A 22,171-nucleotide genomic window follows, 5' to 3' on the forward strand; every position below is an offset into this window, starting at 1 on the left:
TTGTTAATTGTCCCTTATACATGTTTTACTTTACTAGACTTTGCCAATAAGATGTTTATATCTTGGGTAATAAAGCATATTTTGATTTGATTTGATTTGATTGATTACCAAATTGAAAATTTCATCGGAGGAAATAGACGACACCAATACATGTCTCGACTGTTCTGTGGAACATGAACTACTGAATATTTGGGTTACTGAATTCGAAACGATGGAGAACTCAAAATTGCCTAGTGACTTCAGCAGTCTCATAACAAAACCTATCAAGATTGGGAGTCGAAAAAGGAAACTCTCCACATTCGACGATGATTTTGAAACAGAATCGAATGGCCATGAAGAGGAGAAAAAACAGGACGAATTTCATAGCCAGGAAGACGTGAGACATCTAAGGAAGAAGTCTCGAAGATGGTTGGGCAATTCTCTTCCTCTTCCGGGAAAGGGTGTTGAAATCATGAAGAGATTCTGATCATTTCGTCATACCATTAGTATCAGTAAAATAAGTATTTTTGTTTTATTCAGTGGATGAAATTTTATTGAATTTCAATGAAAATAAATGTGATTTTATGAAAACTGTCGTATTTTGCTCTAATTTGAAAATGCTTTGTTATGTTCAACATAGTTTCTGTTTTCTTCTGGAATCACTGGGTTTCGAGAGAAATAATAAAAAATTGATTTATAAAATTTGCGGAACAACTTCCAAAATCCCACAGAATATTAACTTAAATCCTCCACCTGTCGCTCACAACATCAATTATTCCGCGTATCAATTAAAAAGTCATCAAAATTCTCGAGATTCAACCATTACCGATTCTTTACGGTCCGGATCTTTTAATATGCTCCTAATTATGCTAAAGCGGAGGAGTTGATCCAGCCACTTAGCAAATAAACGGGGTTAAAAGCGTCTGCCACCACATCCATGAATAAGTAACATATACTAGCACCCCAGCTCGATACACAGGGACATTTACTAAATGGACTGGAGGATTATGGCAGTGCCACCCCACGAAGATGAGAATGCTAAACGCGGACCAGACCGTACATGAAGCTATTGACTAATGGATCGGATTAGGAAGTTGCAAAACCGTCAGTGGAGTGCAATGTTGTTTGCACCGTTTCGACGTGATGGGTGCGAGATCAATTTCTCATTTATTTTGCTACTTTGGAAGACATTGTTGAAAAATGCATGACAATGTTTCTTGGTGTGTTACAGATTAAGATTTCCTTTGTGTGAAAATGAATATTTGGGCTGTTTCGGCAACGCTTCTGTTCAATTTGAATTCATAAAGAAAAATTGACCGAAACTCACTCAACGACAACATATAGTAGCTGAAAAAAGCAAAACATTAAAATTTCGAAAAAAATTTGCAGCATAAATGTGTGGAGTACAAACTTTTCTGTCGATCAGTATATACCTCTAGACAGTAGAATGAATATTCATTGAGATATGGAGCTACAGAAACACACGAATATTGAAAATACCGAAAGAAAAACATTCGAATCAGTATGAATAGCTAAGAACGCTAATTTATTTTAAGAAAATAATTATTCAGGCCCATATTGGAAATAATAATTAACGAGTTTGAAGATGAGTAAGATATAACAACACCAAACCGTTATTTTAACACCTCGACATGTGTTTCGATCACCAAGTGATCCTCTTCAACACCTAAAATATGGAAGACTAGAAAAATCAGCAGTCGCCCATCATATTTTCCAACAACACTATTTCATTCATCTCTGTGATAGGAAACAGTGCGTTAAAATAAATGGAACACTTAGTTCTCACTGAACCATAGAATATGAAGTCCCCCAAGAAACGGTATTGGGGCCTCTCCTATTTAATATCTACTTGAATGATTTGTTTAGGATCAATTCAGAAGGTACCATTATTAATTTCGCTGATGACACAGCCGTGCTATATCGCGCTGATAATTGGACAGAATTGAAGGACAAGGTTGAGGGAGATTTCATAAAAATTGTCAGTTGGTTTAAGAGCAGGTTGCTGATAATCGATACAAAAAAAACTTGCTTTGTACCTTTCACTTATTTTAGCAACAACTTGCCAAATTTTTCTTCGTTGGAAATCCATAATGACAATGACTATAAATATGAAAGAACATATAAAATATCTTGGCATAATAATATATCAAAATGTAAGATGGAATAAGCACGCAGAATATGTTGCGAATAAAAGAAGGTTTCTACTGAAGAAGTTTAAGTTTTTCAAAAAGATTTTTGACATAGTACAGCTACGAACATTATATTTCAATTTAGTGCAGTCCCATATCAACTATGGAATAATTGTGTGGGAAGGTATTACTGATAATCATCTCAGGTTGTCAATGTCACTCAAAAATTTGTCATTAAAATCATTTTCAATAGAGATTATATCTATCCGTCTGAAACACTTTTCACAGGATCTAAATTTTTTACATGTAGACATCTATATTTTCTAAGTCTTGCAATGTATCATAGAAGATATGAAACACAATTATTGTCTGTGAATCACTTGCACAATACCAGATTCAAGCAAGAAACCTCAAGGATTCCTGAAGTAAGCACATCTTGAAGTCAAAGATTTCTCATATACTTATGTCCTAGTGCCTATGCAGAAGTTCCAATTGAAATAAAATCTATTACAAGTGATAACAGATTTAAAAAAGAACTGAAATTATGGCTAACTAATATAACAATAGGTAAGATAAATGAAATATTGGAACGAAAAAAAATTAAGTAGTGATACAAAAAGAAAAAGCACATTTTCTCACAAAAATGAATGTAAATATTTACAGGTATAAATGGAAATAATTTCACAAATCATGATCTACACCAGCTTTATACGTATATTTGAACTTTTATTCATATGTTTTAATTCACATCTGTCATTATTGTTCACCATATTCTGTACTGTTGCAATCTTTCTGAACAAGGACTTACCTTATATAATAGACAGCAACTCTACAAAAGTGCAGTCATCAAGAACCATATTGAGAACAGAACATTGAATGAAATATAAGACATATGACTTTCAACTACTCTACGTATATGGTGTATGAATGATAAATGTTATGACCGATAGTTTAGTTTGTAATGCTGTTTGTTCACTGATTCATGTTCATGATATCTTTATTTATTTTTCCATTTCAACTGACATCACACAGAAAACGTCTTAACTTAGTTTATTGTTTCCGTTTTTTTTGTCATACACAAGCTCTACTATGTAGTAATTTCCAAACGTTGCGAGCTTCTACACAATTCTGGCTGATGGTGTTGTTTTCCAACATGTAGGTACGCAGCTTCTTCGAACTTGTGCTTTTCCCTGTGGATCATCTAGTCACCAAACCACGTAATGTTATATTGGTGGGACCATTTGTGTTTCGTTATTCCAAACTTGCTGGTTTCTCCTCGCTGAGTGTTTTTGTTGCTCGCCAAGATAGAAGATGAGATGAGATAGAAAAGGTACATTGATTTTTCTGACGAGTAACTGAAATCAAGTTTTATCCAAAATATTCAGTTCGAGATGTAAAGTCAAGCTGATCGTTGGCTGAAAGTTGTGGATAGTCGATACCATATTTGTCAATTTTCACTTCATACATTGAGACATTGTATTTGATTAGAAATAATTACATTTTTTATATATAATTACAAATTTTCGCGTAATGATTTTCACGAAATCAGTTCTCATGACATAGCAATCAAAGAATTTATTCAGTTTTTTGACTATGAATAATTATTTTTTTTTAACATGTACCTAGGTGTTAGATATTGAAAGCCGATTTTTCAATAATATCATTTAATTTACCGCTTTGTATGACGCTTTCCATGGATTACATTTCTATTTCCACCCATTACTATATAATCTCTATAACTACTCTCAATTTTGAAATAGATTCCATCATTTTGTTGGCCCACTTTATATATATGTAGAAAATAATTTGATGGTTTTGATGTCAAAACGACATTTTTTGTATCAAGATGGAGAAGTAGAGGGCTAAAAACTTCCTTTTCTAAAAATTGATCTCTCCTAAAAATATACCATTTCAATTTAAACAAGATTCCTACGGCTGGGATTCAATCAAATGAGCGAATGAATGTTATTTAGGTACTGTCATCGATGATATGTGTGGATTCAACCCATTCCGTGATGAAAAGTCGTAATTTTATAAACGAATTGAGGTTTTTTTTATAATGATTTCCGTATTTGCTACTGAAGAGCCCTATGTAAGTGGGATTTTACTTCTTTCATCAATTATATTGTGTAGGAATCCTGTGAATCATATCTGATTTCATTCCATTACGAATGTTTGGAATACAAACGGAATAGAGAAAAGTGTTTTTTCGTTAAATTCGGCGTTCATGAATTTGTTTCGAAAGTTCATTTTTTCGTATACTTAATTCAATGTTTATATGAAAATAGCTGTTTCGTGAAGGCTTTTTTTTCCAGTTTGTGTCTGAAAGTTACTTGTTTGTATGATCTACACATCCTTGTATAGGGATATTTTTTGAAAATGATTGCTTCTTTCCTTTCTTTAAAAGATTCTCACATTTTTTGTATCAAGATGAGGAAGTAGAAGGCTAAAAACTCTTTCCGAAAAATTTATTTCTCCTAAAAATATACCCTTTCAATTCAAACACTGAAACTATTTTTGAAAGACTTTTATTGAGTTGAAATATCGGTGTTGTAGTAAGGAGCAAGTTATTTTGAATGTAAACATTTTTCATTGAATTTCAAAAAAATATTCAGCGATTCATTGAAATAAGGAAGCGGATAGTTCAAACTAATTCTACTTCTTGCCTCTTATTTCATTTTGCAATCACATATAATCAAATGAATCGACCAGAAATCATCCATCCAGAAATTCCGTGGTTTTTAGAATAATATGTGAAAGAAAATGTCTCGACCACATACAATTTGATTTCAAGGTTATATTTTGATCCATACTAACGATTGTATTATTATAGAATTTACCTACTCTCCTTCAAGGTCTGCACCTGCTTTTATAAATTATTAGATTATTTTTATGTAGGAAGTGATTGTAGTCACACTGTTATTTATTATGTTTAGTTGTACAATGGAGAAACATTTCCTGAGATAATTATCGTAGAATCATACAATTGAATAATGTAAAGTATGGAAACTTCAGAAACATATTTCTATTTGTGAAGTTCTGAAAGGTACATTCATATAGGTTTCAGAATGATTGTCACTCAATATTTATCGAATTGCCTATGAAACGATTTGTAGTGATAATTTCTATGGTAGAAAGAAGATATGAAACTGATGTTATTCAGTTAACTTGATTACGACCATAATCAATCCGATTTGGTCTTTCTAAAAGTTCAGTAATCCAGCTATCACACATTGAAGCTTCCATCCAACTCAATTCGTTCAAATCATAACCTCAAAATATAACTAACAAAACAAAATTAATAGTGGACTAGAGAACATGAATGAAAGAAGCGCGTCTGATGATTCATTTAGTTCAATCGATGAAAGGTTAGACCCCGTTAATCCGTAATTCGCACAAGTTGTTGCTCGTAAGGGAGCGACAGCTGCTTAACGAAAAAACAAATTTTAACGTGCGTTCTCAAAAAAATACAAGATGAAACTTTTAATTTTTCAGAGTATTTCCTTCAAGTGGGACAAAGACTGTACAGTTGAAGTTTGCGTTCAATCAGAGATAGTTTTAATTTGGTTGAAACCTTGTTGTGTGTTATAGGCAGTTCATTTAATTTTCGGATTGACAGTATACATTGTTCGCATGTTATTTATTGAAAAGTTTTTCGCAGTAAGTAAATTTCATATCGTTATTACAAATTTCAACCCCAAAATAGAACTGGCTCCCTTCAGTATTCCACATAGGTACTGGAAAATTTAAATTGCCAGATATCAAGAGTTGAAAAATTAAACATAAAAATATGTTTTCAAAGAATGTTTAATAATGTGCAAGTGAAATATAGATTTTGAAGTGATTCAAAATTTCAAATTTTCTGCTGATTATTTCAACACCTCGACACGTGTTTTGGTAACCAAGTGATCATCTTCAAGAGGAAGATTAATCTTCCTCTTGAAGATGATTATTCTTCCTCTTGAAGATGATGACTTGGTGATCGAAACACGAGTCGAGGTGTTAAAATAATTTTTTGGTGTAGGGCTAAAACTCCAGTAATATTCATTAGTGCACCAAAGGTTCCAAAGGGTACGTCACTAGTTCTTCGATGTTTGGACAGAATGAGTTTAGTTAATTATTCTCAATGGCTATTTTGTGAGAATTTCTAAATGAAAAACTGTGTTTTTTTTTCAATTTTACAAACGGTTAAAATCCTAAAAAACAATGTTTTACTTGTATTTCATAGAATATGCCTGAGTTAATTCCTCCATGATAACTAATGTAAGTAGGACACTTAGAACAGTTATCAAAATTTTTTAATGTTATATACACAAGTTGGATCAATGAAAACAGTGTCAATATAATTACCAATGTCTATTGATTTATTCCACCTAGTAATAATGAGCTACTACGTTGTTAAACAGTTATGTTTGAGTTAGGAAAAAAATGAGCAATTACTGAAGAATGTATCATTAGCATTTGTGTTTCATGTGACTGTATACAACGTGTTCAATCAATTAAGGAATGATTTTTCTGATACTAATTACATCATTTGAATTAGTAATTTTTGATATCGGTAATATAATTAATGTTGATTAGATTAATGGGGTGTCACCTTCAAAATCAGCACCAGCATTACTTTTATTTCTGAAATCAAAATTTCCAGACTTACAAACTTTTGATAACGAAAAAGCCTATGAGTTTACTGGACATATATAACTCCATATGTGGGTCCCGAATTTGTGAATACCAAATTTATTAGTATTAGAATAAATAAAGATATATGACAAGAAAAAAGAGTGGGTATAGTTCAAGTAAACGAAGTGCAACACTTCACTAACTTTCGTCGAAAGCTTCTGATAATTCCTTTTCCATATTATCTTTTTTACTATCACTGTCGTCATTTCCATCAATGATGAATTTATTTCCACCATTAATATGGAAGTGTCCAATCTCCGTATAGTCTTTTTCAACTGAAATTACATTTTTAATTCTTTTCTGCCATCCTTCTTCAGTAATATTAGATACTTCTTCTTTAATTAGCTCTATTACCTTCTAATCAAATTTTGGAAAATTATTGTTAGGCCTGATGATTTCCCCAGATCAACTCTATGGGATTGAAAACACAAAAATAGGGGGAAAGTCTCAGTATGGTGTGTGTGTCCAGTAATACTCTCAAGAGCATACACTTTTTCAAATGTTTTTGTCTGTAAAACATCAAGTAGTTGGTTTTTGGTATAGTAATCTTCAAAAAACAAATTGATATCCAATAAAAAACTTTATATTTCATCTTTCCTCGAATTTTCATTCGGTACTGTGATGAGGTGTCGCGAATGAGGAAGCGTTGTCAAGAACTATTACACTATTCGCATCTAAATTTGGGATCAATGAGTTTTCAAACCATTCCCCGAAAATATTACTTTCCATGTTCTCATTATAGTCAACATTGCAAGTCCTCAAGTTTTTTTTCCACATAATTTCAAAAAATTCAGAACCCATCCTTCACTTCCTTCGCAATGAACAATGATTATTCGTGATCCTTTGTTTGCAGGCATGTTAGGCGTACACATTCTCGAACCTTCAGTCCACCCTTTCATAACTATGTCGTAAGTGTCATACCAAATTTCGTTCAAATAGAAAATTTGCCGCTGTTCTTGTCTATATATATTCATTTGTTCTAAGTATTTGTTACGCAATACCACTATTCTTCTACTTTTCATAACTGCTTGATGTTCGTTTATTATTTCAATTCTAAATACTAGTTTCTTTATCCAATTCTTAAGAGCAGCTCACGTTATGGCCGGAAGTATTCAATTTTATCCTTATGATTTCAGTTATATGAATCTCATTACTTTTGTAACAGTCGTACATTGTTTTTTTCAATAATTTTGTCGGGACGGTGATAGGTAAATTATTATTTACACGTGTTCAATGATAATATTTATTAACACAACACCACTACAAAACACTACAGCAAAATAGCAAGAAGAATTTGAGGGACCACGTGGTTTGCAGAACGGAGACCACGTGTTTGCAGGCCTAGCCTCAGTGACTGGATTCGATGTTACTCACTCCACAGTTGGCATCAGAAAGAACTCCTGTCTCTGGATTTCTCCTCAGGTGGCGACCCGGAAGTTCAGGTTAGCCAACGCACATTTCGAGAATTCGACTACTCGATTTTCGAGTGTTCGATTACAGTGTTCGATTTGGATGACTGCTTGACAATAAAGAATTTACATGTTTTTATACTAAGCAGTTGTAGGAAAAGTCCCTACAATTTTATTAGATGAACATCTAAAGGTTTTGATAATCCCGTATCACATCGCGTCTTGCGTTCATATCTCGTCTCGTCTCGTCTTGCGTTGCGATCAAATCTGGTATTGCTAGTAATAGTTTGTTTCCTCGAAACCAAACTGGAGATGTAGATTCTCATATACATTGAAACAGACTCTCTGTGTTTCAGTATTCAAATGCATTCGAATCTTATTCACTAGTATCTCTTTTTCGCATTGTTCATCATCGCTTTTGGAATCACTACACTGGAAAAAGTCTGCGTTTTTATCACACTCGTTATTACTATTACACACATTTTAAACAGATAACAAAACTTTTTAAGTAATTATAACTGCACCAATATCAAATTTCAACACTGAACTGAACTGAACATTGAAGTCATGTTACGTCACAGTAACATGACTTCAAAATTAAATTTTATGACTCTTCAGCCAATCATAAAACTCGGTTAGTAAAAGTCATCCAATACGAACCGCCAAATCTTCAGTCCACGTGGACTACTTGGCAGCGCTTTATTTCTTTGTATTGGTTTTGTTGGCCTTTGAGGGCGCCGACACTTTAAGTATGCACAATACCAGTTACTTCGATTATACCTAACTAGGTATAAAAGAGGAGAGATTTTACGAACTCACTAAATTCACGTGTAATGAACTAATCACTAATTTCCACATTGGAAAACAAATTCAACAAAGAATAATTCAATTCTATTTCCAAATGTAATAGATCACAATCCTAGTTGAACTCATGCCCTATGTTCGTCCATTCTTGCGGAAAAGATTTTCTCTGTTTGGCCAAAATACAAAAATAGCGCTGTAAAACAGAGACTTCAGCAGCAGGCAATGCTGCTCACAGGAATATATCTGTTAATGTCTACAAGAACATGACAAAAATCCAACTAAGAATTTGTACAAACCAGTAAAGGAAACAAGATTCTTAGATTCGGATGAAAAGATAGGTGAAAAAGCGTAATGAGCCTGCGAGGAACAAGACTTTTCCGTGGACTCGAAAGAAATGGACGGAGCAGATTTCTTGAAACCACGTTTATTTCTGAGGCCGTTGATCTTCAGTCTTCATCATCAGACATCAAGAGCAACAAAACCATTGTTGAGCTGTATGATTACCTTGAGATTTGATAATCTACTTGAAACGAGATTTGACATATTACAACTAGGACTTATGTTCTTCTTGGACCATTTTCTGTGGATTATTTTCTGTTTGTTGCCAGACGTAACATCGTACATAGTTTTTCCCTTCGAGCTTTTTTTGCAAACGCGCTTTTTCCTCTGTCGGTGAATCCAAGAATTCAATTCGCATTCACCCCTGAGCACTAAAGTCCCCTATATCAGGGCGTATAAATCGAGGAGGGGCGTCCCTACGCGTCCACCAATCCACGATACGGTCTGAAAAACAAGGGATAGTCTCTTTAATAAAGTTCGGTTCACTCAAATCTAGAACGTGTCATCACCAGTAGGCGGACAAAGGGTCGATAAAAGTTCAGTTCACGCGACGGCGCATTTTAATACGCTGCCCTCAGTTGATCCTGTGCATCCTTGGAAGTGAAGTCGACGCGAGTCCTGTGATAAGTGCGAAAAACATGATCAGTGGGGATCGAGACGAGAAGAACGGGCTGGATATCGAAATGTTTAGGGTTCCACCAATTTCGATCGATGATATACCTGATATGCTGTTGAGTGAGTTTTTACTATTTCCTTTTTTTCCAACCACCAACCAACAATTTCAGTAGAATATTTCCAATTCTAAAGAAGTGCTGAAATATATCATATCCATACTCAGAAGTGGGGACATTAAATTTATTATAGATAGACAAAAATGTATGATGTTTTCGAATATTTCCAACGTACTACTGGGCTGGAAAGTCTGGGACCTAACACATAGATGGCGTTAGTTTTCTGGCATTCACCACTTTTTTCAGTTGGAACTAACTACTGAAATTTCATGATATTCTAGTCATAAATAAATAAATTTGTGAGTTGTTGTGCTAAGACTGACACTACTTCTGTTATTTTCAAAACAATGGATCAAAAACAATTTCGTGTTTTAATTTTAAACTGCGGCTTGATGGAAAAAAATACCGTTCAGGCGAAGCAATGGCTTGAAAAGTCTTATAAGGACTCCGCTCTATCAGAATCAACAATTAAACGTTGGTTTCCTGACTTCAAACGGGGTCGTAGAGACACCGATGATGCAGAACGCAGTGTACGTCCAGATGTGGCAGTAACATCAGAAAACATAAAAAAAATCCACAAGATCGTCTCGAATGATCGAAAAGAAAAGCTGACATTGTAAAGATATCAAAAGAACTTGTTGGCTTTCTATTGCATGAACATTTGACTATGAGAAAGCTCTGTTCAAATTGGGTGCCTCGCGAGCTCACTGTTGACCAAAAACATGGACGTCTTGATGATTCTAAGCAGTGTTTGGTCATGTTTAAGCAGAACGAACCGGAATTTTCGATATGTGACGATGGATGAAACACGGATCCACCACTTCACTCCGGAATCAAAACGATCGTCATCTGAGTGGAGAGCAACTGGTGAACCTCATCCAAAGCACCCGAAAGATCAACATTGGGTTGAAAAGTTTATGGTGTTGGTATTTTTGGATGTGCGTGATGTGATATTCGTCGACTATCTTTGAAGTCGGAAATTGCAAAAAAACGACCGTATATGGCAAAGAAAACAAATATGTTTCATCTAGACAACGCACGTTGTCACAAGTCAATTAAAACAATGGCAAAACAACATGAATTGAACTTAGAATTGCTTCCACGTCCACTGTATTCGCCAGATTTAGCTCTCAGCGATTACTGGCTGTTCTCAGACCTCAAGAAAACGCTCAATGGAAATAAATTCAGTGCTGATAAATAGTTAATTTTTGAAACTGAGTCCTATTTTGAGGGTAAAGACGAATCGTTGAATCAAAATCGTATCGAAAAATTGTATTACCGTTTCTCACATAGTCTGTGTGCATAGTATCGGATAAATAATCTGTATAAGAAAATAGTATCTTCCATATCAGACAACTGTATTGTCGAAAATGTTATATAATATACTCAAAAATTAATTGAAGTTCCAGAAAGTGAAAAAATTGTGAAAAAATTAAATTCATTCAGAGCAATTGTATGTCCGAGACCAAAGTAAAAATTGGTTGAAAAACAATGATGGAGACCTGTTCAAAAACCGCATCATTGAATATAATTGAAATTATATAGTTCAATGGAGAAGATTTTATTTACTTTTGAGTTACGCTGAATGTGATGTATGTATGTAAATTCTTGTGATACTCATTCACTTCTCTTATAAATGTTCTTTGAATATGATGAGAACGGATTCTGTAGTATCTTTGTAATTGAATATTACTATTTTTTCCATATTCAGTATCACAAAAAGATTTGGCAGCAACAGCCATTATTTTTCAAGTTTGCTTGCTATAACATGACAAATTAGAGAACCTACCCCAAAATTTGATGAATCAAATATCATAATGGTAAATTTGATTCATAATGAACTTCTTTCTTTAATATTCTACCTATACAGGGTGTAACTGAATAAGTGTAAAACATTTAAGGAGGTGATTCCTCATCAAAAAAAGATAGGATCTTTCACATAAAGAAACTTCACTGGACCATCCCTAGTTAAGATACAGCCCCTTGAAGATGGTGCATAAAATTTGTATAACAATTTTTTCACAAGCACTGAAAAAGTTACAATATTAAAATTAACCTGACTTTTTGTACTACCAAAAAGACACATAGCCAGTAATTTATTTGGTTTACCCCATGGTTGTAAGGGGTGGAAAACGCAACCCCTAAAATTTATTTCCAATGTAACTTTTTGTCTTATTATTTGTTTACAATTTAAAAATTTATTCCCGATAGCCTGTTTCATTCTAAACAAAAAATGTTTCTTGGGTTTTTTGCCCAAAGTTCGCAGCAAAAAATTATTTTACGAACAACTACAGAGATACATCGTCATGAATGCGAACTGTATTTATTGTTATTTTGTAGTTAGTACCTGCATTAAAAGGTAATAAACAAAACTAATTTATTAATAACAAAACACACAACATGTAGAAATCATAGTAAATGTTCAATATGTCTACCCTCAATATGTCTATTCGCTCAAATATTCTGGAGTCTCTCTGATTACCGTGCACGCATCGATGATGCGGTTTCTTAAGTCCTCTACATCGCGAACAGGAGTACGATAAACCAAATGGTGTTAATGGCCCCAAATAGAGAAATCGAGAGTATTGAGATCCGGGGATCGAGCTGGCCAGTTCTGTGGTCCTCCTCGACCTATCCACTGATTTGCATATGTTTCAGTTAAATGCTGACGTGCTACTTGACTAAAATGGGCGGGGCCCCATCATGCATAAAAAACATATCCCTTCTGACGCACAATGGAACTTCCTCCAGCAGTACTGGATGCACTTCTCTTAAAAATTGAACGTATGCCTCACTATTTAATCGAGGAGGTAGAAAATGAGGCCCAATTAAATCATCCCCAATAACTCCGAGCCACACGTTAAGAGAAAACTGTTCTTGATGGTTAGTTTCGACAATAGCGTGAGGGTTTTCATCAGCCCATATGTGGTAATTAAGAAAATTATTAATCTTGTCCCGAAGAAAACTACATTCGTCTGTGAATTATATCGTCTTCAGAAAGTCACAATTTCGTCTAATCATTTCCAGCATCCAATTGCAAAATTCAAGACGATTCGGAAAGTCTCGCGGTAACAGTGCCTGTACTCGTTGCAGATGGTAAAGGTTAATTTCAGTATTTTAACTTTTTTGGTGCTTGTGAATTTTTTTGTTATACAAATTTTATGTACCTCCTTTGAGGGGCTGTATCTTAACAAGGGATGCTCCAATGAAATTTCTTCATATGAAAGATCCTATCTTTTTTTCGATGAGAAATCACCTCCTTAAATGTTTTACACATATTTAGTTACACCCTATATACCTACCTATATCATGTAGTAAATAAGCAACTGGATTTTGGTAACGCAATCATTTTTCTTTCCCATTTTAATGCATATTCAAAACTACTCTCTTTAAATGTACTTTGCTTAACTACGATGTCGAAGAAAAAGAATACTGTGATGAAGAAATGGTCGCCAAGTTTTTGAACGTTTATGTTGTGAAATTTGCTGGAATACATTTAAGTAATCAAGTTTTAAATTCAATAATGTCTAATAATTATCTAATGATTGACAATTATAAATCCGCCATGAGACTTTCTTTCAAAAGCTAGACCGATAAAATGACATTTCTTAAGCAAATCTAGTATGTGTGACTGACTCAACTTTTTTTTCCAGCAACCATTCCAAAATGTGGCGGTTGCCACGAACTTATCCTCGATAGATTCATTTTGAAAGTGGCAGATAGAACTTGGCATGCCAAATGCCTTCAGTGTAGTGACTGTCGAGTGCAATTGACGGATAAGTGCTTCGCAAGAAATGGACAACTTTTTTGCAAGGAAGATTTCTTCAAGTAAGTATCACATCTGAGTTTTTGATTTCGTGGTGTTTACCAATCACAGATGAAACTTTCAAATTGTTTTCCAACTCTTTGAAAAAAGGGGTAGTTGGCATCTCCAGGAACATAAAAATTTTGTGCCCACATTTCCCTTGATATTTGATAATTAGAGAGAGCTGGGCCTCCATAATAATTAGTGATGCGCCGAACAATGGTTTCACCGAATTGCGCTTTATAATAGGGGGAGCCCAAGCGGGGATTTCGGGATTCACTAAATCGCGGCAGATTAATATACAGGGGGATACCTTGTACCCGGTTAAGTACCTCCACCAAATATGAGCCCCATATATAAGGCCGCCTGTGAGGAATAAAGGATCAGATTAGTAAAAAAAAATGATCATCAGAAATTCTCGAGCGCCTCAGATTAAGGTAGGGTAAGTTAATTACCTGCTAAAAAGTGTATATTCCAGTAATCTGACAATTTGAGAGTGACGTAAAGAAAGGGAATGGCAGCAAAATTGTAAAAAAATAATGTCATTCCGAAGTTATTTTTTATTTTGAAGGAAGTAATTCAAGAATAACGAAAAATATATAATCTGACGATTTCCGCAAGCCGAAATAACAAAAATTCGTTGATAAAGTTCATTGCGTGCAACTGTGTGATACCTATATTTCCCTCTCCGAGTTTCTATTCCTCTATTCTCCATTCACTTTTTCTCTATCTATTACTCTCTCACTTCGTCCCCTCTCTGACTGTTGCCATGACGCCATCATAGCTGATCACAGAGACTCGTTCGTGATGAAGATGAAGATGATGATTGATTAATCAATTAATTGATAGATGTAGCCGTTATGACGTGGTAGGAAATCATATTGAAAAAAAGAGAAATTAAACTTTCTATGTTTTTACCACTTTTATTTGTAACTAACGTTTCTGCAGTTTCGTCCTATAAGGACATTTCCAAACTTATACAATATACAAGGACATTTTCAAACTTATACAATATATAAGTTTGAAAATGTCCTTATAGGACGAAACTGCAGTAACGTTAGTTACAAATAAAAGTGGTAAAAAACATAGAAAGTTTCATTTCTCTTCTCTTCATTCAATAATCAATTGATTATAAAAAATTAAATTTTTTTGAGCATTTTTTAAAAATTATTTTCTTATAAATACAAGTATTCTTTTTCAAAAACATACACTTATTTATTTGCATGTTATTTCCTGAGCTTCCCGAATAATTAAGTTCAATGAACTGAAAAAAAAATATGTATTGTTTATGTCAGATTAAGCGAATCCCTCTAGATAAACGTCAGATTTTGAGACAGCACGTCTGAAACATAAAGATGAACCATATATATCTCAATCTGGCGCGCTTGAGTATTTCAAAATGGCGAATTTTTTTGCACATTATAATAATGTCCGCGAGTTTGCGTCAGATCGAAATCGTCAGATTATTGAATGAGAGCTTTTTTTGGTTGCACTTAACACCCCCTTAGAAAATCTGACGCGCTCGATTAAATTTGTTTTCTTTTCACTTTTAACCCTTACGTACAACCACCCACATCATGCGAACGATCAGATTAACATACCAACATTATTAAAAATACGTAGGACATTGATGCTATCAATATCTGACGCGCTCGAGTAAGTCCATGCAACAGTATTTTTTTACATATTTAAAAATCTATAGCCGCTTCCCCCACCGATGAAAAGGTATATATTATATAACATTTTTTCTTCTTATCGTCTAAGCTTTGCAACCTAATATGTCTCAATAACCCTCGAGTAAATCCCCATTTTGCATCGTGGGCTCCCCTGCTATTAAATGTTGGTTTGAGGTTTGCAAATAAATGTTGATTTAATCAAAGTTTAAAAACAAATATTGTTTTGATTTGAAGTTCAAAAATAAATGTTGATTTGAAATTCAATTGCTTTATTTTACCAGATTTATTCAACGCAATTGTCATACGATTTCTTTGACTTATAATATAACACAAATCTTACATACTCTATTGTTTTATAATAATATAAATTTTGAAAACATCAGCAAACAGAAAATCTTGATTGCAGCATATAAACTAAAAAATATGTTTACTTCTAGAACTGATTTGATACCATCCTTTTTGATAAAAGATTGCATCGGTGTATTGGTCTATCCCTTACTGTCCCTTTTCAGTCTTGCAGTTAAAAATAATAATTTTCCTGAATTATGGAAGATGTCACGAGTTTGTCCTATTTTTAAGTCTGGAGATCCATTTGACTCTCGGAATTATCGTCCTATCTCAATCCTATCGAACTTTGCTGAACTTCTCGAAATTGTTATTTATAATCGCGTACATTCCTCAGATCATAATATCATATCTACGCAACAACATGGATTTATGTCAAACAGATCCACCATAACAAATTCAATTGTATTGACCCAAAATGTTAGTAATGTCTCAGATAATCGTGGCCAAGTTGATGTGATATATACTGATTTTGCTAAAGCATTTGATCGATTTAATCACATGATCCTTCTACATAAACTCCACCAATTTGGTTTCCATAATACAGCAGTACTTTTCATTGAATCGTACTTACTTCAACGCGAACAGTTTGTATCTTATAACGGCTATGATTCATTTTATTACAATCCTTCATCTGGAGTACCTCAGGGGTCGAATCTCGGACCACTTCTATTCTTATTATTTATTAAGGAATCACTGTATTCCTATGTCAATTGTCATAAGTTACTTTTGCAGATGATTTAAAAATATATTTTCCTGTCGATACTATCAAAAACTGTAATACATTGCAACGACAGTTAGAAAATATACAGACTTGGTGTGAAGTTAATAAACTATATCTCAATGCATCCAAATGTGAAGTAGTGTCTTATAGTAGCAAAATGTCAGTCATTGAGTACAACTATCGAGTAGATACCATTTTACTGTCACAAAGTAACTCAATTAAAGATCTTGATGTATATTTTGATAAACTTTACAGCATCCATTTGAAATCGAATACTTCCATTCTCTTCGAAGAAGAATTACAAGTAGGAAACCTCAGAACATTCGTTTCCAGATAAACTAAATTAAATGGTTCATTGTTTGGATTGAAATGAGGAACACTTAGAAAGATTCACCAATAATACTAATTGGGGAAGACCTTCAGTCTGAACAGTCATTGAGAAGAAAATATGAAATTCCTTTCTATTTTGAAATTTGCGCCTACAACTTTAGAAACTTGATGGATACAGAAATGAAACTCTGTAGTTAGGATGTTTATCAAAGGCGAAGTTTTTAGAAACTTTTTCACTCTTCTATGTTCAGTTTATATGATACTCTAAACATTATTATTATTGTAATTTGACCCAGTGTCAGTATTTTCATTCGGGTTTGAAGGTCGTCGTAGTTTTATGAAGTTTTCGTGAATAGGTTCTGTAATAATATTTGTTTATTATTTTCGATACACTGTTTGGAACCTTTGTGCTAGTTATGAATATTACTGGAGTTTTATCCCAACAACAAACCGTTATTTTTAACACCTCGATACGTGTTTCGATCACCAAGTGATCACCTTCAAGAGGAATATTAAACTCAGTACCGCAAGTGCGCTTGCAAAGTGCTAAGTATGCTTTTCTGGACGAGTGATAGTCCAAATGGTTGGAGATAGACCTCCTCGCATAACAACCTGAGGATAATTTTTGCATAGTATACTAATGTGTGTTCCAAATTTCAATTTGTTGTTTATTCTGAAACCTAAACATTTTTTCTCTGGATTTTCATCGATGATATGTTCTTAAGAATTATATGATTCAAATCAGTTTTTGATATATTGGAAGATAATAAATTGGCATCCCACCATTGTTTACTTCTGCCTTAATTATGCTCCAACCTGCTTCCACCATGCCAAAGTATAGCTCGTCAGCAAAACTTGTGAATTTGGGTTCGATCGATATATATGCCAGATAATTTATATATTTTTTTGTTATTTATAAATGACCTTTCCGAACATGTGAAGGATGGTTCCCCAATTTTGATATCTGGCCCTAACAGAGGTGAACTAGTAGCTAAAACAAAAAACGTATCAAATCAATTCGACCAGTGGTATCAGAAGAACAATTTAATAGTGAACTTCACGAATACTGTTGCTATTCAATTCCACATATCGACTACGGGAAGAGCCATCGGTGAAAACCTGGATATAAAGAGTTCATCAAATCACATTTCTAAGTAGCTCCAAATTTTTGGGTATAATCGACAAATGATTTGGGTCACTATGTTCCACCTTGAATAAGCACTTCTTTACGTTGAGGAATCTAAAGAGCTGCCTACATTCACAACCCGTCAAAGAAACCAATTCAGATTGAAAATTGTCAACTACTCGACTTATAAAAATCCACAAACTTTTTCAACATGCTACGTGATGACTTGAAGAATCAGCCAAACCTGTTCAGATTCAAAACAAAATTGAAATGTTATCTGTTATCTAGGGCATTTCATAGTATTTCAGAATTCATTTCGGGCTGCTAATGAACAGCGTACTGTGTACCACCTACTTTCAGTGTTGCTTGGTTTGAAAATGTTTTTAAAGTGTTTTATTGTTTTATCATTTTAACATTGTTCTGTTTTTGACTTATCAATCCAATGTTAATTGGTGTATGATCAATAAATGTCTATCTATCTATCTATAATAAAAATAGCAAAGGGCCGGGATCAGATCCCTGAGGTACCCCACATTAAATGCTCATTTTTATCTGAAGATAAACTTTCAAAATTCACTTTTTGAACGCGATCTGAGAGATATGAATCAAACCACAACAATATGTTACCTCTTTGTTAATTACCTATCGTTAGAATTATCAGTTGAATTGTTGAGTAGAGTAGTTCAGATTTAACAATGCAGTTTTTCTATTTGTCTCGTGCTGTGGGTGCAGACGATTTGGCACAAAGTGTGCTGGCTGTGAGCTGGGTATACCGCCCACGCAGGTCGTCAGAAGGGCCCAAGACAACGTCTACCACCTTCAGTGTTTCTCCTGCGTCATGTGTGCCAGGCAGCTCAACACGGGAGACGAATTTTACCTCATGGAAGACAGGAAACTGGTGTGCAAACCCGACTACGAAGCAGCCAAAACGAAAGGTGAGAAAAATTATAAAACAATGTTTTCTTAGACTGATACAGAGAACCCAATTGGGTTCTGGCGGCTGAACCACACTGCTAATCTCCTTGATATGTTCAACCATAGAGTGAAAAAGTAAAAAAGTGCAAATCTAAAGAAATTATAAAATGAAATTACTACTATAATCTTTCAATGGGGAAATGGCTTATCAGAAAGAGCTTGTATAAAAAGGTGTTCAATTCAAATGGGTTTTCAACTAGTAAAAAAAGAGTTTTGATGCAAAGATGGCTGTTGAATTGATCAATTTTCTGAACTTGTTATGCACTGTTTTAAACCTTTGGTGTAGTAATGAATATTACTGAAGGTTTTTCCCAAGACCAAACCAGTTTGATTTTCATCTTGAAAATGATCACTTGGTGATCGAAACACGTGTCGAGGTGTTAAAATAACGGTTTGGTGTTGGGAAAAAAACTCCAGTAATATTCAATTTTTAGACATTAATGTTGGACTTTTGAACTACTTTGTTTGAAACAATATATAATAGCTCAATACTCTTCGTATATATTGGTCAATAAATTTCAATATGTGTGATTGATGACTTGCTTATTTTGTGTAAATTCTTGATCAGTTCAATGAAATGAATTATTATCATGTCGTTTCGTTTGTTTCATGTCGTTCTGTATTGATGTTGTCTCTAAAATTTGGTTGTTGCAATGTTTTTTTCATTTTTTTTATGTATCTAATACGTCTAATGGTTTTTAAAATAGTAATATTAACACGAAGACACTACTTTTCGAGTCCTGAAGACGAATTTGATAGAATTCGAAACGTGGGCAAGAAAACAATTGTTTTTTTTTAAAATGGATCCTGTTACCCAACTGAATTTTTTTCAGTTATTTTTTTAGCTAATCTTTTCAATTTTATCAATTTTTTTCGGGTTTTCTAATCATTTCAGACAATGGAAGTGTGAACTAACGAAACTCCTTAAATAACCTAGTTTTCAGATTTCACATGTTAGTTTTATACTTGATAATGGGGTAAAACCCGACACAGGTCGTAAAAATAAAATAACTAGTGGAAATTACACAAAAGTGTTTTCATTCGTTTCATTAAAGTGGATAATTTTAAAAACAATCCCGATATCAAAACGTTATCATCTCAATTTTTATAGAGCGCAAGACTGATATGTAACATGCTTTATACACATATGAAGTTACCGAAAAAAAAATGTATATTTTACTTGGACTTACATTGAAAAGTGAATTTTCCAGCCCCTGACAATGAACGAACTCATGTATAATAATATTATTCTACGTCGTAAATAATGACATGTGAATGAAATCGAACTTTTTACTGTAACATTTGAACAAGTTAACTTTACATAATCATTATTACCTCACAATCCTATTGAAGTACGTCAGAAATGGCAGCATATTTGTCATTGATTCTAACTGAAGGAATCAAATATAGTTTTGATTTTGAGGTTTGTTATAGAATTTTGTTTGGTACAAAAAATGTTCAATGAAAATTTGTTTAAACCTAACTATGTCAATTTTAATCGTATTCATTCAAGATATAGTAACTGTTATCTATTTAGATATCTGCTATCGTTAGGCTTTTCTAGAAATCGAATACTTCACAGCTATCTTCACCGATCATGAACAGATAATCTACCGGTCATTGAGGGCTATTTGACATCGTTAAGTCGACAAATATTATACTTCTTTGATTGACGACTTGTTTATTTTGTGGAAATTCTTGTTAACTGAGGATACACTACTAAAACACCCTTTTGTCTATTTTCCACGATATTTCTTTATTGTTGACTTGTTTCGGTCATTACACCATTTTTCAAAACTAACTAGATTAAATTTAAATCTGAGTAATTTATACCTACTTTTCCTGTTTCTATCGACTTCCAAAAAAAACACATTCACAGATTGCACAATACTTTTTAACTCTTTCAACCGGATTTATCAGAAATTGTCTGCGTTCAGGTCAATGATACATATGGTTTTCACAATACCCCTTTCTGATCAAAAATCTCCGAAATCGCAATCATTGAACAAATAGCAGTTAATAACAAAATACCTACTACTCTAGTTAACAATATTATAATGAAATATCAACAAAAATCAGTAATGAAAAAACTATATTCAATTTCCACAAGACCATAACACAAATGTATTCAAGTTATTCAGGTAGAATCTCCGAGAATATTGAAAATTATCTTTCAAAATTCAATCTACAAACATCCTACACATCCAACAGAAATTTAGGAAACAGATTATTCAGTACTTATGATGCACTGAAGAGTTTAAACTCTTCCTCTTGAAGATGATCACTTGGTGATCGAAACACGTATCGAGGTGTTAAAAATAACGATTTGGTGGTGGGAAAAAACTCCAGTAATATTTAGATTATTCAGTGCCAAAAGTAAATTATACCAAGGGAAGAGATCTGGTATATATCGACTACAATGTGGCAAATGCCCCGCCATATATTTACAGGCCAAACTGGTAGAAATTTTGATATAAGGTGCCTTGAACATGTCATTTCGGATAAAAAAAATCAATAATGTACGAACATTTTCAAAATTCGAAACATAAAATAGATAAAGATAATTTCAAAATTCTCCACACATGCGAAAAAGGGAAAATGATGAATCTGTTGGAGTGTATGGAAATAAACAGGTCAAAGAAAAATTTCCAATTATATTATCCTCAATGAACAACTTGATCTAAACAATAGTCCTCTCCTGAGTTAGATATTTTATTGAATTTCAATGCGTAGACCCAGTTGGAAAACTCACTGCATAGAAAAGAGATAAAACAATCTTACAAAAACACACGGTTCACCTTTTATGATCCACTTTCCATGGATTAAACAAGAAAAGAAAATTGTATTGCTAGCCGAGAGAAAAACATTTCGTGGCCCAAAAACATATCCCCCTGTATGATACGAAATTCGTCATGACGATCTTTATATTCATGGCTGTAGTAATGAATATTAATCTTCATTGATGTTAACATGTTAAATAAAACATTTGTTGTTTTCTGATTATTTTGACAAAATTTTTATTTTTTTACATTCCGTACCTCCTTTCAGTACCTTAATAATTATAGAATATGTTCTTCCATCACATACGTTGCAAGAAA

General features: G+C 33.6%; 1 protein-coding gene across 2 annotated transcripts in view; it reads left to right on the forward strand.

The window, feature by feature from the left end:
- Lim3 (Lim3 homeobox protein) overlaps window positions 1-22,171 on the forward strand; it is a 90,220-nt gene that overhangs the window by 64,457 nt on the left and 3,592 nt on the right. The window contains exons 1-3 of one of the 2 annotated variants that reach the window (XM_074174950.1): window positions 9,853-10,096; window positions 13,746-13,920; window positions 18,831-19,033. In XM_074174950.1, the coding sequence (XP_074031051.1) occupies window positions 10,000-10,096; window positions 13,746-13,920; window positions 18,831-19,033 (475 nt within the window). In that variant the 5' untranslated portion in view covers window positions 9,853-9,999. Of the gene's footprint in view, window positions 1-9,852; window positions 10,097-13,745; window positions 13,921-18,830; window positions 19,034-22,171 lie in introns of those variants that run through there. The other variant, XM_074174949.1, reaches the window with a different exon arrangement.

This window comes from Leptinotarsa decemlineata, unplaced genomic scaffold, assembly GCF_025532065.1.
Source record: "Leptinotarsa decemlineata unplaced genomic scaffold, Ldec_3_MD MMD2_tig00000882_RagTag_RagTag, whole genome shotgun sequence".
Classification (NCBI taxonomy): Eukaryota; Metazoa; Arthropoda; class Insecta; order Coleoptera; family Chrysomelidae; genus Leptinotarsa; species Leptinotarsa decemlineata.